Consider the following 18,155-nt stretch of genomic DNA (forward strand, 5'->3'; position numbering starts at 1 on the left):
ATGATACTTTCAGTTGTCACGTCTCAAGCACTTAAAAATAAACTATACTAAAAATAGACATCAAACTAATCTCTCCCTTTTCTATGTTTTAATTATATTTTTACTAATAAGATGGACTTTTGTGACAGCTCAGTTACCCTCTTCAATCTGGCCCCACCAGCTGTTCACACCTAAATTTTTTCTTTTCTCCCCTTTGGATTTCCCCACTTGCTGCAGGAATAGAAAGCCCATTGATGACATTGGCCATTTTAATAATTGGCTAGTAAGAAAGTGATACCTTTTTTAGGTAGGCTGAATGTTACCTCTGCAACATATAGACCCGATTCTCTTTTCATTTACACTGGTATAATTACAGCTGATTTACATACTTAAAAATGAGTATTACACTCCATTGTCTCTAACAGCCAAAACTTTTGCCAGCTGTTCTCCTAAACTTTGGTGCTTCTTGTGGCACTAATGTTTATAAATTTTCTCCTTTTATTTTTGGAATTCTTTATTTAAAAGTCTTGTGAGTAACTTCAAAATATGCATATATATTGCAGCTGAGTGGTATTAAAAGAAATGCAAAGAATGAGGCTGCAATCAGCATATTTTTTTTACTATAAGACACCTGAACAATATTAGCAACTACTGGTAGTTAACTGTTCTGTTGCTGGGCTTCTTTGTATTTTTTCAGTGGTAATAAAACGTGATAAGTTTTTTATATATATACATACATACACTTTTTTTTCTTTCTTTTTTCATTTTAAAGCAACATGGGCCTTAAAGCTTTATCAGGATTCCACTAATTTATATTAATATCTTAAATTAGTGAAGTAGAATTAAGTTGCATTTGGTACATTTATATCTCAACGCTAAAATGCCTATAATATTTTACTTCTGACAGACCCTCACTTAAACTGTTTTTAGGAGATGTAGTTCAATCTCTTGGTGTTGGGCAGGTTACATGTGAAACGTTTAACAGATGTGAGAGACTTACACCACCATTTTGTTTAACAGTATATAGGTTTATGAAGAGCTGTTTATTCTGACTGACTTGCCGTTAACTCCTCCGGTACTACATCTTATAGCAGATCTGTTATTTCCCATGGCATGGGAATGGAGATACATACTATTACAGTGATTGTCAGTCAGGCCATTTGGATGCCCATTTTCTGGATATTTGCTCTAGATCTTAAGGGATTCAGGCAGCAAAAACAATACACTCTGTTTTGGTTCCAAGAAAAGGGGGATGAAGATTGTAGATGTAGACCATTCCCTAAGATGCACTGTTTTTTGTTTTTATAGATCAGTGGTTCTCAAACTGTGGGTTCGAATCCCGAAGTGGGTCACGACCCCAACTTAATGGGGTTGCCGGAGTTGGCTTAGACTTGCTGGAGCTCAGGGCCGAAGCCCGAGCTCCACCACCTTGGACCAAAGCCAGAGGGATTCAGCCCTGGGCAGTGCGGCTCAGGTTACAAGCCCCCTGGCTGGGGCTGAATTCCTTGGACTTTGGCTTCGACCCCTTTCCCACCAGAGGCAGTGGGGCTCAGGCTTTGGCCCTGGTCCCTCTACACCCGGGGCAGTGGGACTCAGGCGGGCTCAGGCTTCAGTCCCTCTCCTGGGGTCGTGTAGTAACTTTTATTGTCAGAAGAGGGTCACAGTGCAATGAAGTCTGAGAACCCCTGTGATAGGTGTTTAACCCTCTGTAGACTTCTCTCTCCTGAAAAGTGAAAATGTAGGAAGGCTCGCTCCACTCCATTACAGAGAATAATGTATTTCTCTCACACTCTCTCTCTCTCTCTGTCATTGGGTCTTTCATTGTGCTAAAATACATTATGAGAAAGTTTGGGAAAGTATTGTTGGTAAAATGGTTGGTTTTCACATTTGGTTTCCTATAGATTCCCACTTCAGCAGGAGAGTGGACAAACAGTTGAATGCACTGTAGCTCAATATTTTAAGGACAGACACAAGTTGGTTCTACGTTATCCTCACCTTCCATGTTTACAAGTTGGACAGGAGCAGAAACATACATACCTTCCTCTTGAGGCAAGTAAACTAATCAAAATACTGTATTCTTGGAAAGAAGAAAGGGGAAAAAAAGCACAAGCTAAAAATGTTTTTCTCTTACAGCTATCTTACTGCTTAGGGAATTGTTGCAGGAATAAATATAGAAAAGTATAACAGATATTTTCTGAATTTTTAACTCAATTTGTATGGGGTTACCTTAGGTGTGCAACATAGTGGCAGGACAAAGGTGTATAAAGAAGCTAACTGACAATCAAACTTCCACTATGATACGGGCAACTGCCAGATCAGCACCTGACCGTCAAGAAGAGATTAGCAAATTGGTGAGTGCTGTTTGTCTGTGGAGGGAACAGAGGTACAGTATGGAACAAAGCTTTTCTCTTGAAGTTAATGAACTACTATCTAGTGTTTATTACAGGTAATAAACATAGTTTGTAATAAACTGTAAAACACTTTCTCATGTCATCAGTTAATGAGATGCTTAAAAATATTTATAACCTCCTCAATTTTCAAGAGTCATCTAATTTTAGGTGCCCTGTTTCAGACACCCAGAACCAAATTTTAAGTAGTACTGAGCACCATACCTACAAGTGGAGTTATAATGGGAGCTGTGAATTCTTGGCATCACCAAAATTCAGGTCCCAAGTGACCAAGGTGTGCACTAAAATTAGAAAATACTTTTGAAAATTTGGGTCACTTATGCAAAAAGGACTTTGTTTTGCCACTAGAAATATTCATTTGTTTTCTCTTTTTAGATGCGAAGTGCAAGTTTTAATACTGATCCTTATGTTCGTGAATTTGGAATAATGGTCAAAGATGAAATGACTGATGTGACTGGGAGAGTCCTACAACCTCCCTCAATTCTGTATGGAGGCAGAGTATGTAAACAGATGCTGCAGTGTCTGGGATGATTCCTTTGTAGTAGTTGACAACTTCTTTAATATGAGTGCTTCAGTTCAGTCCTGGGTGTAACTCCATTGGGAACCCCCATAATACTTACATAACTTTTATCATTGTCAAGTCACTTTACATACATGAACTAATTTAATCCTTTATAACACTCCTGTGAGGTAGATGTGGAAATACTATCCCCATAGTACAGATGTGGAAACTGAGACAAGAAAGCTAAGGCCCAACTTTTTTAGAAGTGGCCTCTAATTTTGGGTTCCTCTGTTCTTGGGTACCTAACTTAGGACACCTAAGGTCTCCATTTTCAGATGTGCTAAACACCCAAAGCTCTATTTGACTTGAGGAAAACTCTATCTGGAGTTGTGAATGTTCAACAGCTCTGAAATTTATTATATTGTAGTAGCACCAAAAAGGTACCAATCAGTAATCTGTGGCCCTTGATCTTGTTCTTCCAGCCCTGCCCCCTACTACTTCAGCCGCAGCTAGCTGGAGGGGCCCGGGGTGGGGAGAAAGGGGTTGGAGAGGGAACCCACCCCACATCCACCCAACAGCAGCAGCTCCTGTCCCCCCATTTCAGGCATTGCAACCTGGCACACTGAATCGCAGCACCACTTGGATTTGGCCCAGCAATCCCTCCACACAACAAAATTTGAGTGAGTGGCACTGCAACTCTGTGTACCATGTTGCAACATCACTTGGTTTGGGCATCTGGGGCAAACTTCCCCTTATGCCTAACTCTTCCCCCATCCCCTAAATGCCGGACAGCCCTGATGGTGGAATTCTTTGAGGGTATGTGTAAGGCAAGGGGTGATATGGGGGGGCAGTGACAGGTGACCAAGCTAGATCCTTCCTTCGACCCACTGGTGGGCAGGACCCACAATTTGGGAAAGACTGCTATAGAGGGTGGTCTCTAATGTCACAAAGGGTAATGAAGATACTCAAATACCATGCTGGTGGGTGCAGTATAAAAACCTAAATAAAACAGAGTAAAAGCTAGAGTTTGGGGCTTTGAGGGGTCTGGAGTGGATGTATAGGTTGCTCCTTTGCTCACACTGTTCCTGCTACTGCCTCTGTGTCTACCCTGTTGTTGAAATGTTTGCCCTACAATTTCAGTGAGGGTCATAATTTTAAGGACATATCTTGATCTTTCAATTTATCCTGGATTTTCATGAAACCTTGCAGTACAATTTAAAATTAAAACAAAACATCATGAAGAATGCATTTTCAGTCAAAGATATGAGGAAAAGCTGCACACTTTTAGATATCCATACCAATTAAGATAATTCCCATCCTGAGATTTACTTCAGTCTTCATCTTCTGTTGCCTATATAACTCGTGATCTTGTAGCGAATTCCTCAGAGTAGTGTCTACTAGATAGGGGAAAGACTTAGTTCTATATGACTGTGAGTTCAGAAACCAGGATCCTGTTCTCGGATCTTCCACGTATCTTTTCTCTGTGACCATGTGTGAATCCCTGGACCTTTATGTGCCTTAGTTTACTGATCTATAAAATATAGGTAATGATGCTTACCTATCTTACTGGACTGTTGTGAGGCTAAATTAATTCCTGCAAACTGTATTGAACTCCTGGAAAGTAGCTATAGAACTGCAAGCTTGTATGTATGTATTAATTATCAGCCATTCATTACTCTTCCCATTTACTACCCATATATATTCTGCTGATTTTTATTGTAATAAATATAGGGATTTGTATTTTTTTTAAAAAGCATTCAAAAATTGAATAAACTGTATTATCTCTTCCTAAATTTCACAAATTATCAGATTCACGTACTTGAACATATGTTGCTGTAATGATAGGAAGGATAGTGATCTGTGTAATAACTGGATTAATATTTAGGCACAGACTTGAGACTATAGAATAGACCAATACTTATAGCAAAGCAGGGGTTTGGGGATTTTTTTTGGAAGTATTACCCATTTACCACTTCCTTCTTTTTCTAGAATAAAGCAATTGCTACACCAGTTCAAGGGGTTTGGGATATGAGGAATAAACAGTTTCACACTGGAATTGAAATTAAGGTCTGGGCAATTGCCTGCTTTGCTCCCCAGCGACAGTGCACTGAAGTTCATCTTAAGTAAGTATGTTTTTTCTTTTTTCCTAGAAAGATTTTTGGTTCCTTACTGGTTTTGAAAGAAGTGGATTGTGTAGCACTACTGTACCTTGTGCTTTTTTGCAGTAATATTCTAAATGCTGTATTTAAAAAAAAAATCTTTTCCCTTTGTTATATCTCTACTTTACTTTAGAAGCTGTAAACTATTTATTGTATTTTCCCTGTCACAAACATAGAATTCTATGTTTTGAATGGTGTACAAGCCAGTATGTCTCTCTTGTTTGTTTTTTCTGTGTGCTAGTATCATAAAATCCTTAATATCAAAAGCAATGTGCACAGCACTGGATAAGGCAAGGTGCCTGCCATCGATAGGGGTTTCCAAGAAATGGAGATGAGCAAGGAAGAAAGAAGGCAATCGAAGCGAAGAAAAATGTCTACTACTGAACACTTTTCATCACTGAAATGTCGAATGTACATGTGTCTCTATATTATGTCTCTATAAATTGTTTTAATCTGAAAAAATCTATATCTGCATTGGACCTATTTAAATGGACATTGTCAACTTACAAATCAAATTTATTCATAAAGCTTTCTACCCACTGTTGTTACAATACCCAAAATTACTGTAGTTGAAAGATTAAGGGAAATAATTTTTCAGTTAGTAAACTTTTCAGTAAACTGCAAAGAAGAGCTTGAATGTCACCTCCTGCAAAACAAACTTAGGCACGAGGATTTCCCAAAAGATCTCTGAGTGGTGCTGGATCAGTGGTATGTGGGGCAACTACACCTGACGGAGAATGCTGCCAAAATAAAGACTAGGAACAATATAATCCACAAATGCTTGGACCTTATAGACAGCCACTTTTCCCCTTGTCTTCTCAGCAGCTGAATATTGCCTGTCTGTATGGTAGTGTACATATGAAACTTGTCAGTGTGCAGTTGAACACTGTGAGAATTGTCACAGGAGTGCTGAAGTCAACAGCAGCTGTCTGGCTCTCTGCCCTCATGCATATCTTACCACTATCCCCACAAAGAGAAGCTGCAGTAATACGTGAATATGACTGCACAATAACGAATCCAGACTTGCCCATCTACAAAGATCTCCAGTGTACCCCAAGATGATTTAGTTGGGGATTGGTCCTGCTTTGAGCAGGGGGTTGGACTAGATGACCTCCTGAGGTCCCTTCCAACCCTGATGTTCTATGATTCTATGCTGCCTTAAGTCCAGGAACCCCTTCTGGTTAGCTGCCAAAGCTCTCAAAACCTCGGGACTGTCATCAAAAGACAAGTGGCGAAGGCTGTGAGTAAACATAAGGGTCATGAATCAAAACCTGAACATGGATCCTGCAGACCAACCACCTCGTTTCAGTATCCCTCGTAAGATGGATCACAGTGAACTGTACCAGAAGCTCATATGGGTGTTGCAGTTATCTCCTACACACTTGGAAAATGAAGGACAATCCATACCTGAATGTGAAGAAGCCATCCAAACAATGGAATATACGGTGAACTGCCCCCCTCTTAAGATCCTTCTCTGTGAGATCAGCCTTGATTCGTTCTGCATCACTGGAAGCTGTACAGTAGATGACAAACTTGATCATCAACTTTTTAATGTTACTATTTTAAGTTACCAAATGAAAAACATTAGTTAGTTTGTGCATTTGAGTGCTATGTATATATTCAGTTTCCTTTTTTGTATATATGTGTCTTGCACAGCAACTAGGAAGAAAAATTGTTACCTAAGATTACTAGCCCAGAAAAACTATTTTAAAAAAAAATTCTCTTTAGTTTTGCTTCCTTTGTACTTTTGACAGAACTCTGAAACTGACAATACACCTTCCTTAGCTGGTGGGCAGGTGTAGCCCTCTCATGTGCTGCTCTGTTGGAGGAGCTTGTTGGAATGCACTTTGGCAGATCCTGTAAGAAGTTAGTTACCAGCAGCGCAGCCGCAGAGCTGCTGCTGTTTTTGACTTTTGAGTCAGGAAGACATCTCCTTTTGTTTGGGGCCCTGTTCTGAGCTGGCGAGCAGCTGTTGTCAGGGATGATCATGAAATTTTCTTTTAAGACTCCCCAAACCCCTGCACAGGGCTGGGGGGCAGAAGGAAGGGGCTCTTCGCTCCCAGATATCCTCTGTTGGTTCTCTCTGGAATTCAGATGTTGGGAGTGCAGGGAGAAGGGATGGCGTTCCCTCAGTGCTACTGTTTCTTTTGAGGAGGGAGGCTGGTTGGTAGAAGTGTAGCTAGTTTTTGGGTGTAACAAGCATTAGGCTGGAGTCTTCAAGGTCTTGAACTTGACCAATTTCAACTAAATCTGTTTGAAGAGTTTTCCTTTAAGATAAGGGAAACTTTGATGCTAGGAATTTAGCATTAGTTCTGGAGACTTGTTTTTTGGAGGATGATAGCATTAATAAAAATAAGTTGGCATTTATCTATTCTACTACATATAATAACTGAAGTCCACATAAAACCACTGTGGAGTCAAAGGGTATCTTATTTCCACTTTATAGATAAGGAAATTGAAGTAGAGAGGTTGTAACTTGGCCATTATCTTTGAAAACGCGTGGCGAACCGGGGAAGTCCCGGATGACTGGAAAAAGGCTAATGTAGTGCCAATCTTTAAAAAAGGGAAGAAGGAGGATCCTGGGAACTACAGGCCAGTCAGCCTCACTTCAGTCCCTGGAAAAATCATGGAGCAGGTCCTCAAAGAATCAATCCTGAAGCACTTGCATGAGAGGAAAGTGATCAGGAACAGCCAGCATGGATTCACCAAGGGAAGGTCATGCCTGACTAATCTAATCGCCTTCTATGATGAGATTACTGGTTCTGTGGATGAAGGGAAAGCAGTGGATGTATTGTTTCTTGACTTTAGCAAAGCTTTTGACACGGTCTCCCACAGTATTCTTGTCAGCAAGTTAAGGAAGTATGGGCTGGATGAATGCACTACAAGGTGGGTAGAAAGCTGGCTAGATTGTCGGGCTCAACGGGTAGTGATCAATGGCTCCATGTCTAGTTGGCAGCCGGTATCAAGTGGAGTGCCCCAAGGGTCGGTCCTGGGGCCGGTTTTGTTCAATATCTTCATAAATGATCTGGAGGGTGGTGTGGATTGCACTCTCAGCAAATTTGCGGATGATACTAAACTGGGAGGAGTGGTAGATACGCTGGAGGGGAGGGATAGGATACAGAAGGACCTAGACAAATTGGAGGATTGGGCCAAAAGAAATCTGATGAGGTTCAATAAGGATAAGTGCAGGGTCCTGCACTTAGGACGGAAGAACCCAATGCACCGCTACAGACTAGGGACCGAATGGCTAGGCAGCAGTTCTGCGGAAAAGGACCTAGGGGTGACAGTGGACGAGAAGCTGGATATGAGTCAGCAGTGTGCCCTTGTTGCCAAGAAGGCCAATAGCATTTTGGGATGTATAAGTAGGGGCATAGCGAGCAGATCGAGGGACGTGATCGTTCCCCTCTATTCGACATTGGTGAGGCCTCATCTGGAGTACTGTGTCCAGTTTTGGGCCCCACACTTCAAGAAGGATGTGGATAAATTGGAGAGAGTCCAGCGAAGGGCAACAAAAATGATTAGGGGTCTGGAACACATGAGTTATGAGGAGAGGCTGAGGGAGCTGGGATTGTTTAGCCTGCAGAAGAGAAGAATGAGGGGGGATTTGATAGCTGCTTTCAACTACCTGAAAGGGGGTTCCAAAGAGGATGGCTCTAGACTGTTCTCAATGGTAGCAGATGACAGAACGAGGAGTAATGGTCTCAAGTTGCAGTCGGGGAGGTTTAGATTGGATATTAGGAAAAACTTTTTCACTAAGAGGGTGGTGAAACACTGGAATGCGTTACCTAGGGAGGTGGTAGAATCTCCTTCCTTAGAGGTTTTTAAGGTCAGGCTTGACAAAGCCCTGGCTGGGATGATTTAACTGGGAATTGGTCCTGCTTCGAGCAGGGGGTTGGACTAGATGACCTTCTGGGGTCCCTTCCAACCCTTATATTCTATGATTCTATGAACTTGGCAGAAGCCAAAAGTGGGGAGCCAGTTTCAGAACTAGGATTAGAACCAGGCTTTCAGACCTGTGCTTAGACCACTGCACCAGGACTTCTGGGTTTAGGTCAGAAGATTAAAAATAGGGGTTCTATAAGTAAACCAACGCTGAAATTGACTTTGCTTACCTGTGTAAAATTAATTAATTAAGCTCAGTCCAATAGGAAATGCCCTCCAGACACTGTTGTCACAAAGAAGTTAAAAAGAAATAATATCTGCCATTATGGTGTGATTTTATATACATGTACCTTGATACCCACTGTATTGTTGTAGTGAATGAGAGTGCTGGTGCATATTGAAGCTTCCGATATTAGGGAGTATTGAGAGAGTTTCTCTCCCTGTTCCTTCTCCCCTTTGTCCCTTCATTAAAAGCTAAATGATATTTGGTTGATATGAAAAAATGTACACATACTGGGTCCGATTCTGTTCTTATGCCAATGCAACCTCGTCAAAGTCAACAGCATTGTACCAGTATAACTGAGAACAGAATGTTTCATTCTCTCTTCATAGTAATCTAATGTATCTGCATTCTTTAGGTCCTTCACAGAACAACTGAGGAAGATATCAAGAGATGCAGGAATGCCAATCCAGGGGCAGCCATGTTTCTGTAAATACGCCCAGGGTGCAGATAGTGTGGAACCTATGTTCAGACATCTAAAGAACACCTATGCTGGGCTACAGCTTGTGGTAGTCATTCTGCCAGGGAAGACTCCAGTTTATGGTCAGTGCATATGGATCACATATATGGGAGATGGAGGGTGTTTGAGTCACCAGTATGTAAGTTGTATGAAGAATACCATCACCAAAAACGTATTTCAAAGTAATTAGATAAAATTCCACAAAGAAAATAGTAGGGGCCTTACATTTTCTTTCCTTCCTTCAAGGGTGCTCCAGACCTTTGAAACTGTCCACTTCTTAATTCTCAACCAGCTCTTTTTATTTATTTTTAATTCCCTCTTCTCCTCCTATCCTTTTTCTCCTGGGCTACCAATGAGGCACATAATATAAGCTGGAAACTTGAGCTCATGGCCACCTCTGAAGGCCAAGTTTTCGCTACTTTTTTAAATTTAATTAAAGGTACAACCATCGTAATCTCTGGGTCCACCTGCAATCAGCGGAAAGTCACAAGTAACAAAGAAAACCTGACAAAAATCAACTCCCCCAAAAAACTCCATCTACTCCAGCCACCAACCTCTGGGAAAAACCTAAAAATGATCCTAAAAATTTCTCTTAAACAATCTTTTGTACTTTATTTGCTCAAGATTCACCTGTATCAGTTTCTGTATAGATGTACAACATTGTTTTAAAGGTATGTTGATAATAAAATATTAAAAGCTCTGAAAGATTTCAGCCAGAGCTTAATTTCAAATACTTCATAGTAAATTATTAGACAGAGTGAAATAAAAAGGCTGCATAAAAAATTCAAAGGTCTAATAAATTAATGTTCTGAAATTTCACTGGAAAATTGAGTTACCTACATGTGGAACAAAATAGAAATTTATACCCTTAAGTCCATTTCAAAACTTGGCCTTAGCCAGGGAGTTGCAACCAGTGCCTCCGTAAACTGTTTTAAAATGTATATAACGGTATTTTAAAAAAGGGGGGGGAGGGAGCAATTGAAATGATAAATCTGCAATTATCATTGTACATTTAGACTCCAATAAAACTTGTATCTTTTCAGTAGAAGGATGGTAGTATAAACTCAGTAGCAGTGAGGAGAAAATAAGTTTTTAAACAAATGAACCAATAACATTCTGGGAGAAAGTGATCATAGCTAAATGAATGCCATTTTTCTTATTTCTTATTTAAGAATATCTGAATAGCTTTTATTTTTCCTTGTGTCTTGGCAGCGGAAGTAAAGCGTGTTGGTGACACTGTGCTGGGGATGGCTACGCAGTGTGTTCAGATGAAAAATGTGCAAAGAACAACACCACAAACTCTGTCCAATCTTTGTTTAAAGATCAATGTCAAATTAGGAGGAGTAAATAACATTTTGCTGCCACAAGGGAGGTAAGTTGATTTTGAAGTTTTTTTTGTTTTATTTCCGTATGTTAAGGGACCCATGAATCAGGTTAAAATAGTTTACTTTTTTTAACCTGTTACTTATATAACCTTAAAACTATTAAAAATGAATTTACTTTTTGTTAATTATGATGCTTCACTCTGGTTTTATAATCAGTTTCTAGTCCATTTCACTTTTGGATTTTAATAAAAAGAAAAGGAGTACTTGTGGCACCTTAGAGACTAACCAATTTATTTGAGCATGAGCTTTCGTGAGCTACAGCTCACTTCATCGGATGTATACCGTGGAAACTGCAGCAGACTTTATATACACACAGAGAATATGAAACAATACCTCCTCCCACCCCACTGTCCTGCTGGTAATAGCTTATCTAATTTTAATGTAATTAGCACTCTGCTGCAATATTTGGATACTGCAAAGAAATACTTATTTTTTAAAAAAATCATTCCCATTGGAATCTGTCAGTTTATAAAGAAAAAACATTGCTGCTTTATTTGAAAATTGGAGCTTGCAATACTGTTTCAGAGTTTCCACTTGAAATAACCCTTACCCAATCTGTTTACTTATTGTATCTAATGACAAATAGACGTCATCTTGAAAATTAATATTCCCTTATTGACAGGCTGATTGTAATCTATGGAGTAAACAACCATGATTATAAAGCCAGAAGGATCCATTGTAATTATCTCTAGTCTGACCTGTATAAAATAGGCCACAGCTCTTCCCTGAATTAATTCCTGTTTCAACTAGAACATCTCCTTCAGGGCACAGGCGGCAAGGGATCTGGATTCTATTTCCTGCTCCCCCACTGACTCTACATGTGATTACATGCATGATTTCACTTAATCATAGCAGAAGCCATTACCCATACTCCAGTTAGAAGGTTCACAGGGAAGTCCATTAAGTGTAGATAGGAGTCTTCCATTGTGAGTTAAGTGTTATTTGATGGGCCATTTAAATTTGAATAGTTCCTTCACAATGTGCTGGCTAAGTGCCACAGGAGCAAACTTTTGAAATACAGATACATAGTTAATATTCATAACTTCAGATACAAAAATGGTAAGTGCATGCAAATAGCATAATCAGATTCAGCAAATCATAACCTTTCCATAGACACCTTACTTGACATACTTTGTACAAGATTCTTTGCAATTATATAACAGTGGTAGCAACAATGATCTACATGGTTATATTTTAATCAGATAACATCACAGAAGGGTCTCCCCTTCTCTACTCAGAGAATTTTGTCCTGGATCACATCATGTATTCATGTGTTATGGTCAGGAGGGTGTTCCGCCACGAGCTAACCTGACTGCACATTCCACAAGGTCACAACCTTTAGTAGTGGCATTCCTAGTGCAGATCCCTATTCAGGACATTTTCAGAGCAGCAACTCTGTCATTGGTGCACATGTTTGCTTCCCTTTACGCCATAATGCAACAGACATGGGATGATGCCAAATTTGGTCAAGCTGTTTTGCAGTCAGTGTGTCCATGATCTCCGATCCCACCACCTATGCAACTGCTTGGGAGTCACCTACGGTGGAATGCACATGTACAATCACTCAAAGGGAAAACGGTTACCGACCTTCCTTAACTGTTGTTCTTTTGAGATGTGTTGCACGTGTCCATTTCATGGCGCTGGGAGGCGCGCGCGCGCTCTCTCTAGAGAGAGAGAGAATGCCACTGCTAAAATACAGTAGGAAGATAGATAAATATATATATATAAAATAGCTTCCTACTGTATTTTCATATATATGCATATATATACCTACTGTATTTTCCATTCCATGCATCTGATGAAGTGGGTTTTAGTCCACACAAGCTTGTGCCCAGATAAATTTGTTAGCCTCTAAGGTGCCACTGGTACTTCTTGTTGTTTCTCCTACCTCTCTCTGTCGGAGCTGGCCAGAAAGAAGGAACTGAGAGGGAGTGGGATCAGCTGGATGCTTTATACCAGCGTTATGAGCATGTGAGCCACCCCGACAGGTACCACTGAGGGGAAAAATTCCCGGCGACTGTGCTTGAGGCACAGACACACGTACAGTAGAATGGTCATGTGCAACACATCTTGAAGAACAACAGTTATGGAAAGTTAGCAACTATTCGTTTCTCCCTCTGGGACAGTGTTTTACAATTTACAGACAAGTTGCCAAAGGAGGTGAGACAAGAGTTTCTCACAGAATTGGATAAGCGAAGGTTGGTAGCCAGGGCCTTGGTTCAGGCTGCACTGGATGCTGCCAGAGCCACAGCATTATCCATTGCAATACATAGATGTTCATGGTTCCAGTCATCAGGGCATCCTCGAGGTCCAGCACAGCATTTAAGATCTTCCTTTTGAGGGACCGACATGTTTTTTCACAGCAGACCAATGACCAATGTCATAGCCTGAAGATTCTAGTCGTTGGATGTTTACTCTCCTCTCCCAAAGACGAAGCAGTTCTGTCCACTGCAGTACCACTGTTATAATTCTTTTTATGACTTGACACCAGGACCAATCTAGAAGGGAAGGGAAGAGCTAGAACAGAGTACGCCCGTTACTCAATGACAGGTGGGATATTTGTGGGAGAGGAATTCACATTGCAATTTCTTCTTGGCTGCTACTCCAGCCCCGGAGTTGGGAATGGGCTGTAATCTCAGTCCACCTCCTACATCGGGGTTTGCAGAAAATGTGGAAATGGCAGTAGTGCTAAATGACTTTTTTGTTTGTTTTCGTCAAAAAGGTTAGTAGCGATTGGACATCTAACAAGTGAATGCCAGTGAAAATGGGGTAGGATCTGAGACTAAAATAGGAAAAGAACAAATTAAAAATTACTTAGACAAGTTAGATGTCTTCAAGTGACCAGGGCCTGATGAAATACATCCTACAGACTAGCTAGTTTAACTTCAGTACCCAAAAAGATAATGACACAAATAATTAAGCAGTCAATTTGCAAACACCTAGAAGATAATAAGGTGGTAAGTAGCAGTCAGCATGGATTTGTCTAGAACAAATCACTTCAAACCAACCTAATAGCGTTCTTTGACAGCGTAACAAGCCTTGTGGATGGGGGGAAGTGGTATATGTGGTATATCTTAACTTTAGTAAGGCTAGATAGAGCTACCATAAGGTGGGTGCATAACTGGTTGGAAAACTGTTCCCAGAGAGTAGCTCTCAGTGGTTCACAATCAAGCTGGAAGGGCATGTTGAGTGGGGTCCCGCAGGAATCAGGTCTGGTTCTGTTCAGTATCTTCATCAGTGATTTAGGTAATGGCATAGAGAGTACATTTATAAAGTGTGCAGACAATACCAAGCTGGGAGGGTTTCAAGTGCTTTGGAGGATAGAATTAAAATTCAAAATGATCTCGACAAACTGGAAAAATGGTCTGAAGAAAATAGGATGAAATTTAATAAGGACAAATGCAATGTGCTCCACTTAGGAAGGAACAATTGGTTGCACCCATACAAATGGGAAATGACTGTCTATGAAGGAGTATTGGAGAAAGGGATCTGGTGGTCATAGTGGATCACAAGCTAAATATGAGTCAACAGTGTAACACTGTCACCAAAAAAAAGCAAACATTCTGGGCTGTATTAGCAGGAGTGTTGCTAGCAAGACATGTGAAGTAATTCTTCCACTTTACTCCATGCTGATTAGGCCTCAACTGGAGTATTATGTCCAGTTCTGAATAACGTAGCTGGAGTCAATATATCTTAGGTTGAGTTACCGCGGGTGGTCAACAGGAGAAACTCTCCCATTGACTTACCTTGCTCTTCTCATTGGGGGTAGAGTACAGGGGTCGACTGGAGAGAGGTTTGTTGTCTTCACTAGACCCGCTAAATCGACTGCTGGTGGATTGATCTCAGAGCACTGATCCCAGCTGTAGTGTAGTCCTGCCCTAAGCCTCATACTCATAGAGATGAGGAGAGGTTTCACACAATGGACGCTAGAATGGATGGGATGAAACCATTTAGGTCATCCTTCCAACTGTTCGTGGCAGTTGCAGACAGGATGAAAGGAATCTCGTTATGGATTTCCTCCTGTAAACTCCACCGATCAGCACATTCAACAAGATCACATGCAGCCTTTCTGGCTTGGGTGCCTATACTGAACTTTTGTAGAGCAGCAGCTGGTCTTGAGTACATACTTAAGCTTTTCACTGTGCCATCTCCTGAAAACTAGAGATGATGCCAGATTTGGACATGTGGTCTTTGAACCATTATTTACCTGCCTCCAGTCCCACCCCTGGACTGAACTGCCTGTGAGTCACCCGAAGTGGAAGGGACATTTGCACTCTTTCAAAGAAGAAACAGTTGTTAACCCGTTCTGTAATGGTAGTTCTTTGAGATGTGTGGCACATATCCAGTCCACAATCCACCCTCCCTCCCCTCTATATCAAAGTCTCTCTGATCAGAAGGAACTGCAGGGGACTGGGGCGGTTACTCTTTTATGCCATCATGCAGCAGTACATGTGGCAGAGAGTACACGTGCATGCCATCCCAATGGGTACAGCTGACAGAAAAATCTCTGACACTAGTGTAGTGGGCGCACGCACACCTGAAGTGCAATGGACATGTGCAAAGTACAACAGTGGATTAGTAACAGTTTTCTCCTCAAAAGTTGGGCTTTAGCACTGGCAACATTTTAACTTCACTAAGTGACATGCTCTTTCCTCGCATCCAAACCCACCAACTTGAAACACTGACATTCAGAGAGATATGATTCCTACTTTTCATTCCATAAACTGTTCTCTCATGAAAATAGAACTAAGTAGACAGACAAAAAACCATTCACACCAAAACATGACTGATGTTGGATATTGACATTCTAAACAAGTGGATTTTTTTTGTTGATCATAGAATTGTTTTAATTGATTGTAATTTACTCTTTCAGCCAGGAAAAGAAAAAATTATTCTGAAATATTAGTTTTAAAATGACATTGTCCAAGCATTTCTTCTGAAAGATGGACACACAGTGCTCTTCGCCTTTGAAATACTGAGAAACTTAATTTTTAAAATTAGCTGCCGAGTCTACATAGTGACTCTCCTCTGCGCCCCCTCCCCCGCCCACCACCCTTCTGATAAAAAAACAAAAACTCCCTTTAAAATAAAGTGTCTTGTTGGGAGAGGGGAGTTGAAATTTACAACATCTAGCCTGGTGTTTCAGTGTACTTCCTCTGTCGCTTCTTAGAATGTCAGCTTTCAGACTGACCAGATTTAGCCAAAAACTCACAACACAATTGATGGAGAGGTACTTCAATAAAAGTTACTTTGAAGCATCCCTGAGAAATAGCTAAAGCTCTGGGACTTTGTTGTCTTTTTATAAAACAGACAGAAAACTCAGATTTTTTTTTAAAAAAATATTTTGGTATACTTAAGGTATGCATTGTGGAATTGGGCACGTTTTTTTCAGATGCTATACATTGTGAGAAATACAATTTACAACTTTCTGTGTTTCCCCATTAAAGTAGATTGCAAGCTCTTTGTGTCTTCCTCAGTATGTGTAAAAAGAAAAGGAGTACTTGTGGCACCTTAGAGACTAACCAATTTATTTGAGCATAAGCTTTCGTGAGCTACAGCTCACTTCACCGGATGCATAATGTGGAAAATACAGAAGATGTTTTTTATACACACAAACCATGAAAAAATGGGTGTTTATCACTACAAAAGGTTTTCTCTCCCCCCACCCCACTCTCCTGCTGGTAATAGCTTATATATAAAAAAATCTTCTGTATTTTCCACAGTATGCATCCGGTGAAGTGAGCTGTAGCTCACGAAATCTTATACTCCAATAAATTGGTTAGTCTCTAAGGTGCCACAAGTACTTCTTTTCTTTTTGCAAATACAGACTAACACAGCTGTTACTCTGAAACCTGTCAGTATGTGTGTTCCTCACCTAGGACAATGGAACTCTGATCAGGACCTTTGATGCTGCTGCAATACAAATACTTCACAATTAGGTGTGAAAGAGGATAGTACTTGTCTATGTCACAGGTGTATTGAGGATTAATTAGTTAATATTAGAAAAGCATTCTATAAATGCTAGCTATCACTTTCACTTTGTTTTCATTAGGCCTCCGGTATTTCAGCAGCCTGTCATATTCCTGGGTGCAGATGTAACTCATCCACCAGCTGGAGACGGAAAAAAGCCTTCCATTGCTGCAGTGAGTAAACAGTGGTAATCGTTCAGCGGAGGTTGCTGTTTAAATTTAGTTGTTTGTTTTTTTTTACAGAGGTTGTGAAGGATACTGTTATCCTACACTATGGTATTAAATAGTATTTTACTACATAGTCTAATGAAACTTCTTTTGGAGAGTTTATTGTGGTAATAATTACTCAGATATTTGTGAGGGAACACTAATTTATACAATAACTCAAACATTGCACAAAAATGGAGTTTTGACTGTAATGTCATAAAACATGGGTAGCAACCCCCCATATCTACATAATATAATACATATATTATAAATACGTATATTATAATAGTACTGAGACACTCTGCACAGTGTATTTTGGAGACCTTGTACTTTTTGTGGTTCGTTACGAGGCTGTGGTGAATTGTCTTATAATGAACACAAACTATGCAGTAATCCCCAGAAATGCACTGGTAGTCCCATGCTGAATAAAGTCTATAGAATGTTGGTGTAGTGAGCTCTCGATCATTCTGATGCACTCAGACAAGCTGCTGCATTAAGTGCTATCTGAACCTTGCAAGTGGTTTTATGGAGAGTTAATATACTGGATTAATCCAGTTTATAAGTGACAAAGACGTGGATAACAGTGAAGTCTGTATCCAAGAGGAATGATTGTTATTGGTCAGCTAAGTGCAGATGGGGTGGGGTGGCAGCATTCCTTGCCACAAAGGCCACCAGGGACTCTAGGATCAGTTGGGAATCCAGGGCACCCCTATGTTTTGAACCAGTTGTGAAAACATATTTTTCTAGTTAAAGTCTATGTTAAGATTGTGCTTTAAAAATTCCTTCAGTTTTTCAGAACACAAGTTCATAGATTTGTTTCACAAATAAAATATTAATTCTTCAGTTTTAGTATTATATATAGTCACAGGTAGCCCAGAGCTCAATACTGAAAACTTTTCCCATGCACACGATAATTTTGACTGC

The 18,155-nt window shown here is 40.3% G+C and overlaps 1 protein-coding gene across 2 annotated transcripts in view; it reads left to right on the plus strand.

Moving 5' to 3' along the window:
• The window catches only part of AGO2 (argonaute RISC catalytic component 2), a 111,506-nt gene that overhangs the window by 70,623 nt on the left and 22,728 nt on the right, over nucleotides 1-18,155 (plus strand). For both annotated transcript variants that reach the window (XM_048841749.2, XM_075124916.1), the window contains exons 8-14: nucleotides 1,881-2,028; nucleotides 2,211-2,330; nucleotides 2,763-2,885; nucleotides 4,879-5,012; nucleotides 9,569-9,753; nucleotides 10,883-11,042; nucleotides 17,108-17,198. In XM_048841749.2, the coding sequence (XP_048697706.1) occupies nucleotides 1,881-2,028; nucleotides 2,211-2,330; nucleotides 2,763-2,885; nucleotides 4,879-5,012; nucleotides 9,569-9,753; nucleotides 10,883-11,042; nucleotides 17,108-17,198 (961 nt within the window). The remainder of the gene's footprint in view (nucleotides 1-1,880; nucleotides 2,029-2,210; nucleotides 2,331-2,762; nucleotides 2,886-4,878; nucleotides 5,013-9,568; nucleotides 9,754-10,882; nucleotides 11,043-17,107; nucleotides 17,199-18,155) is intronic.

This window comes from Caretta caretta, chromosome 2 (assembly GCF_965140235.1).
Source record: "Caretta caretta isolate rCarCar2 chromosome 2, rCarCar1.hap1, whole genome shotgun sequence".
In the NCBI taxonomy this organism is placed as follows: Eukaryota; Metazoa; Chordata; order Testudines; family Cheloniidae; genus Caretta; species Caretta caretta.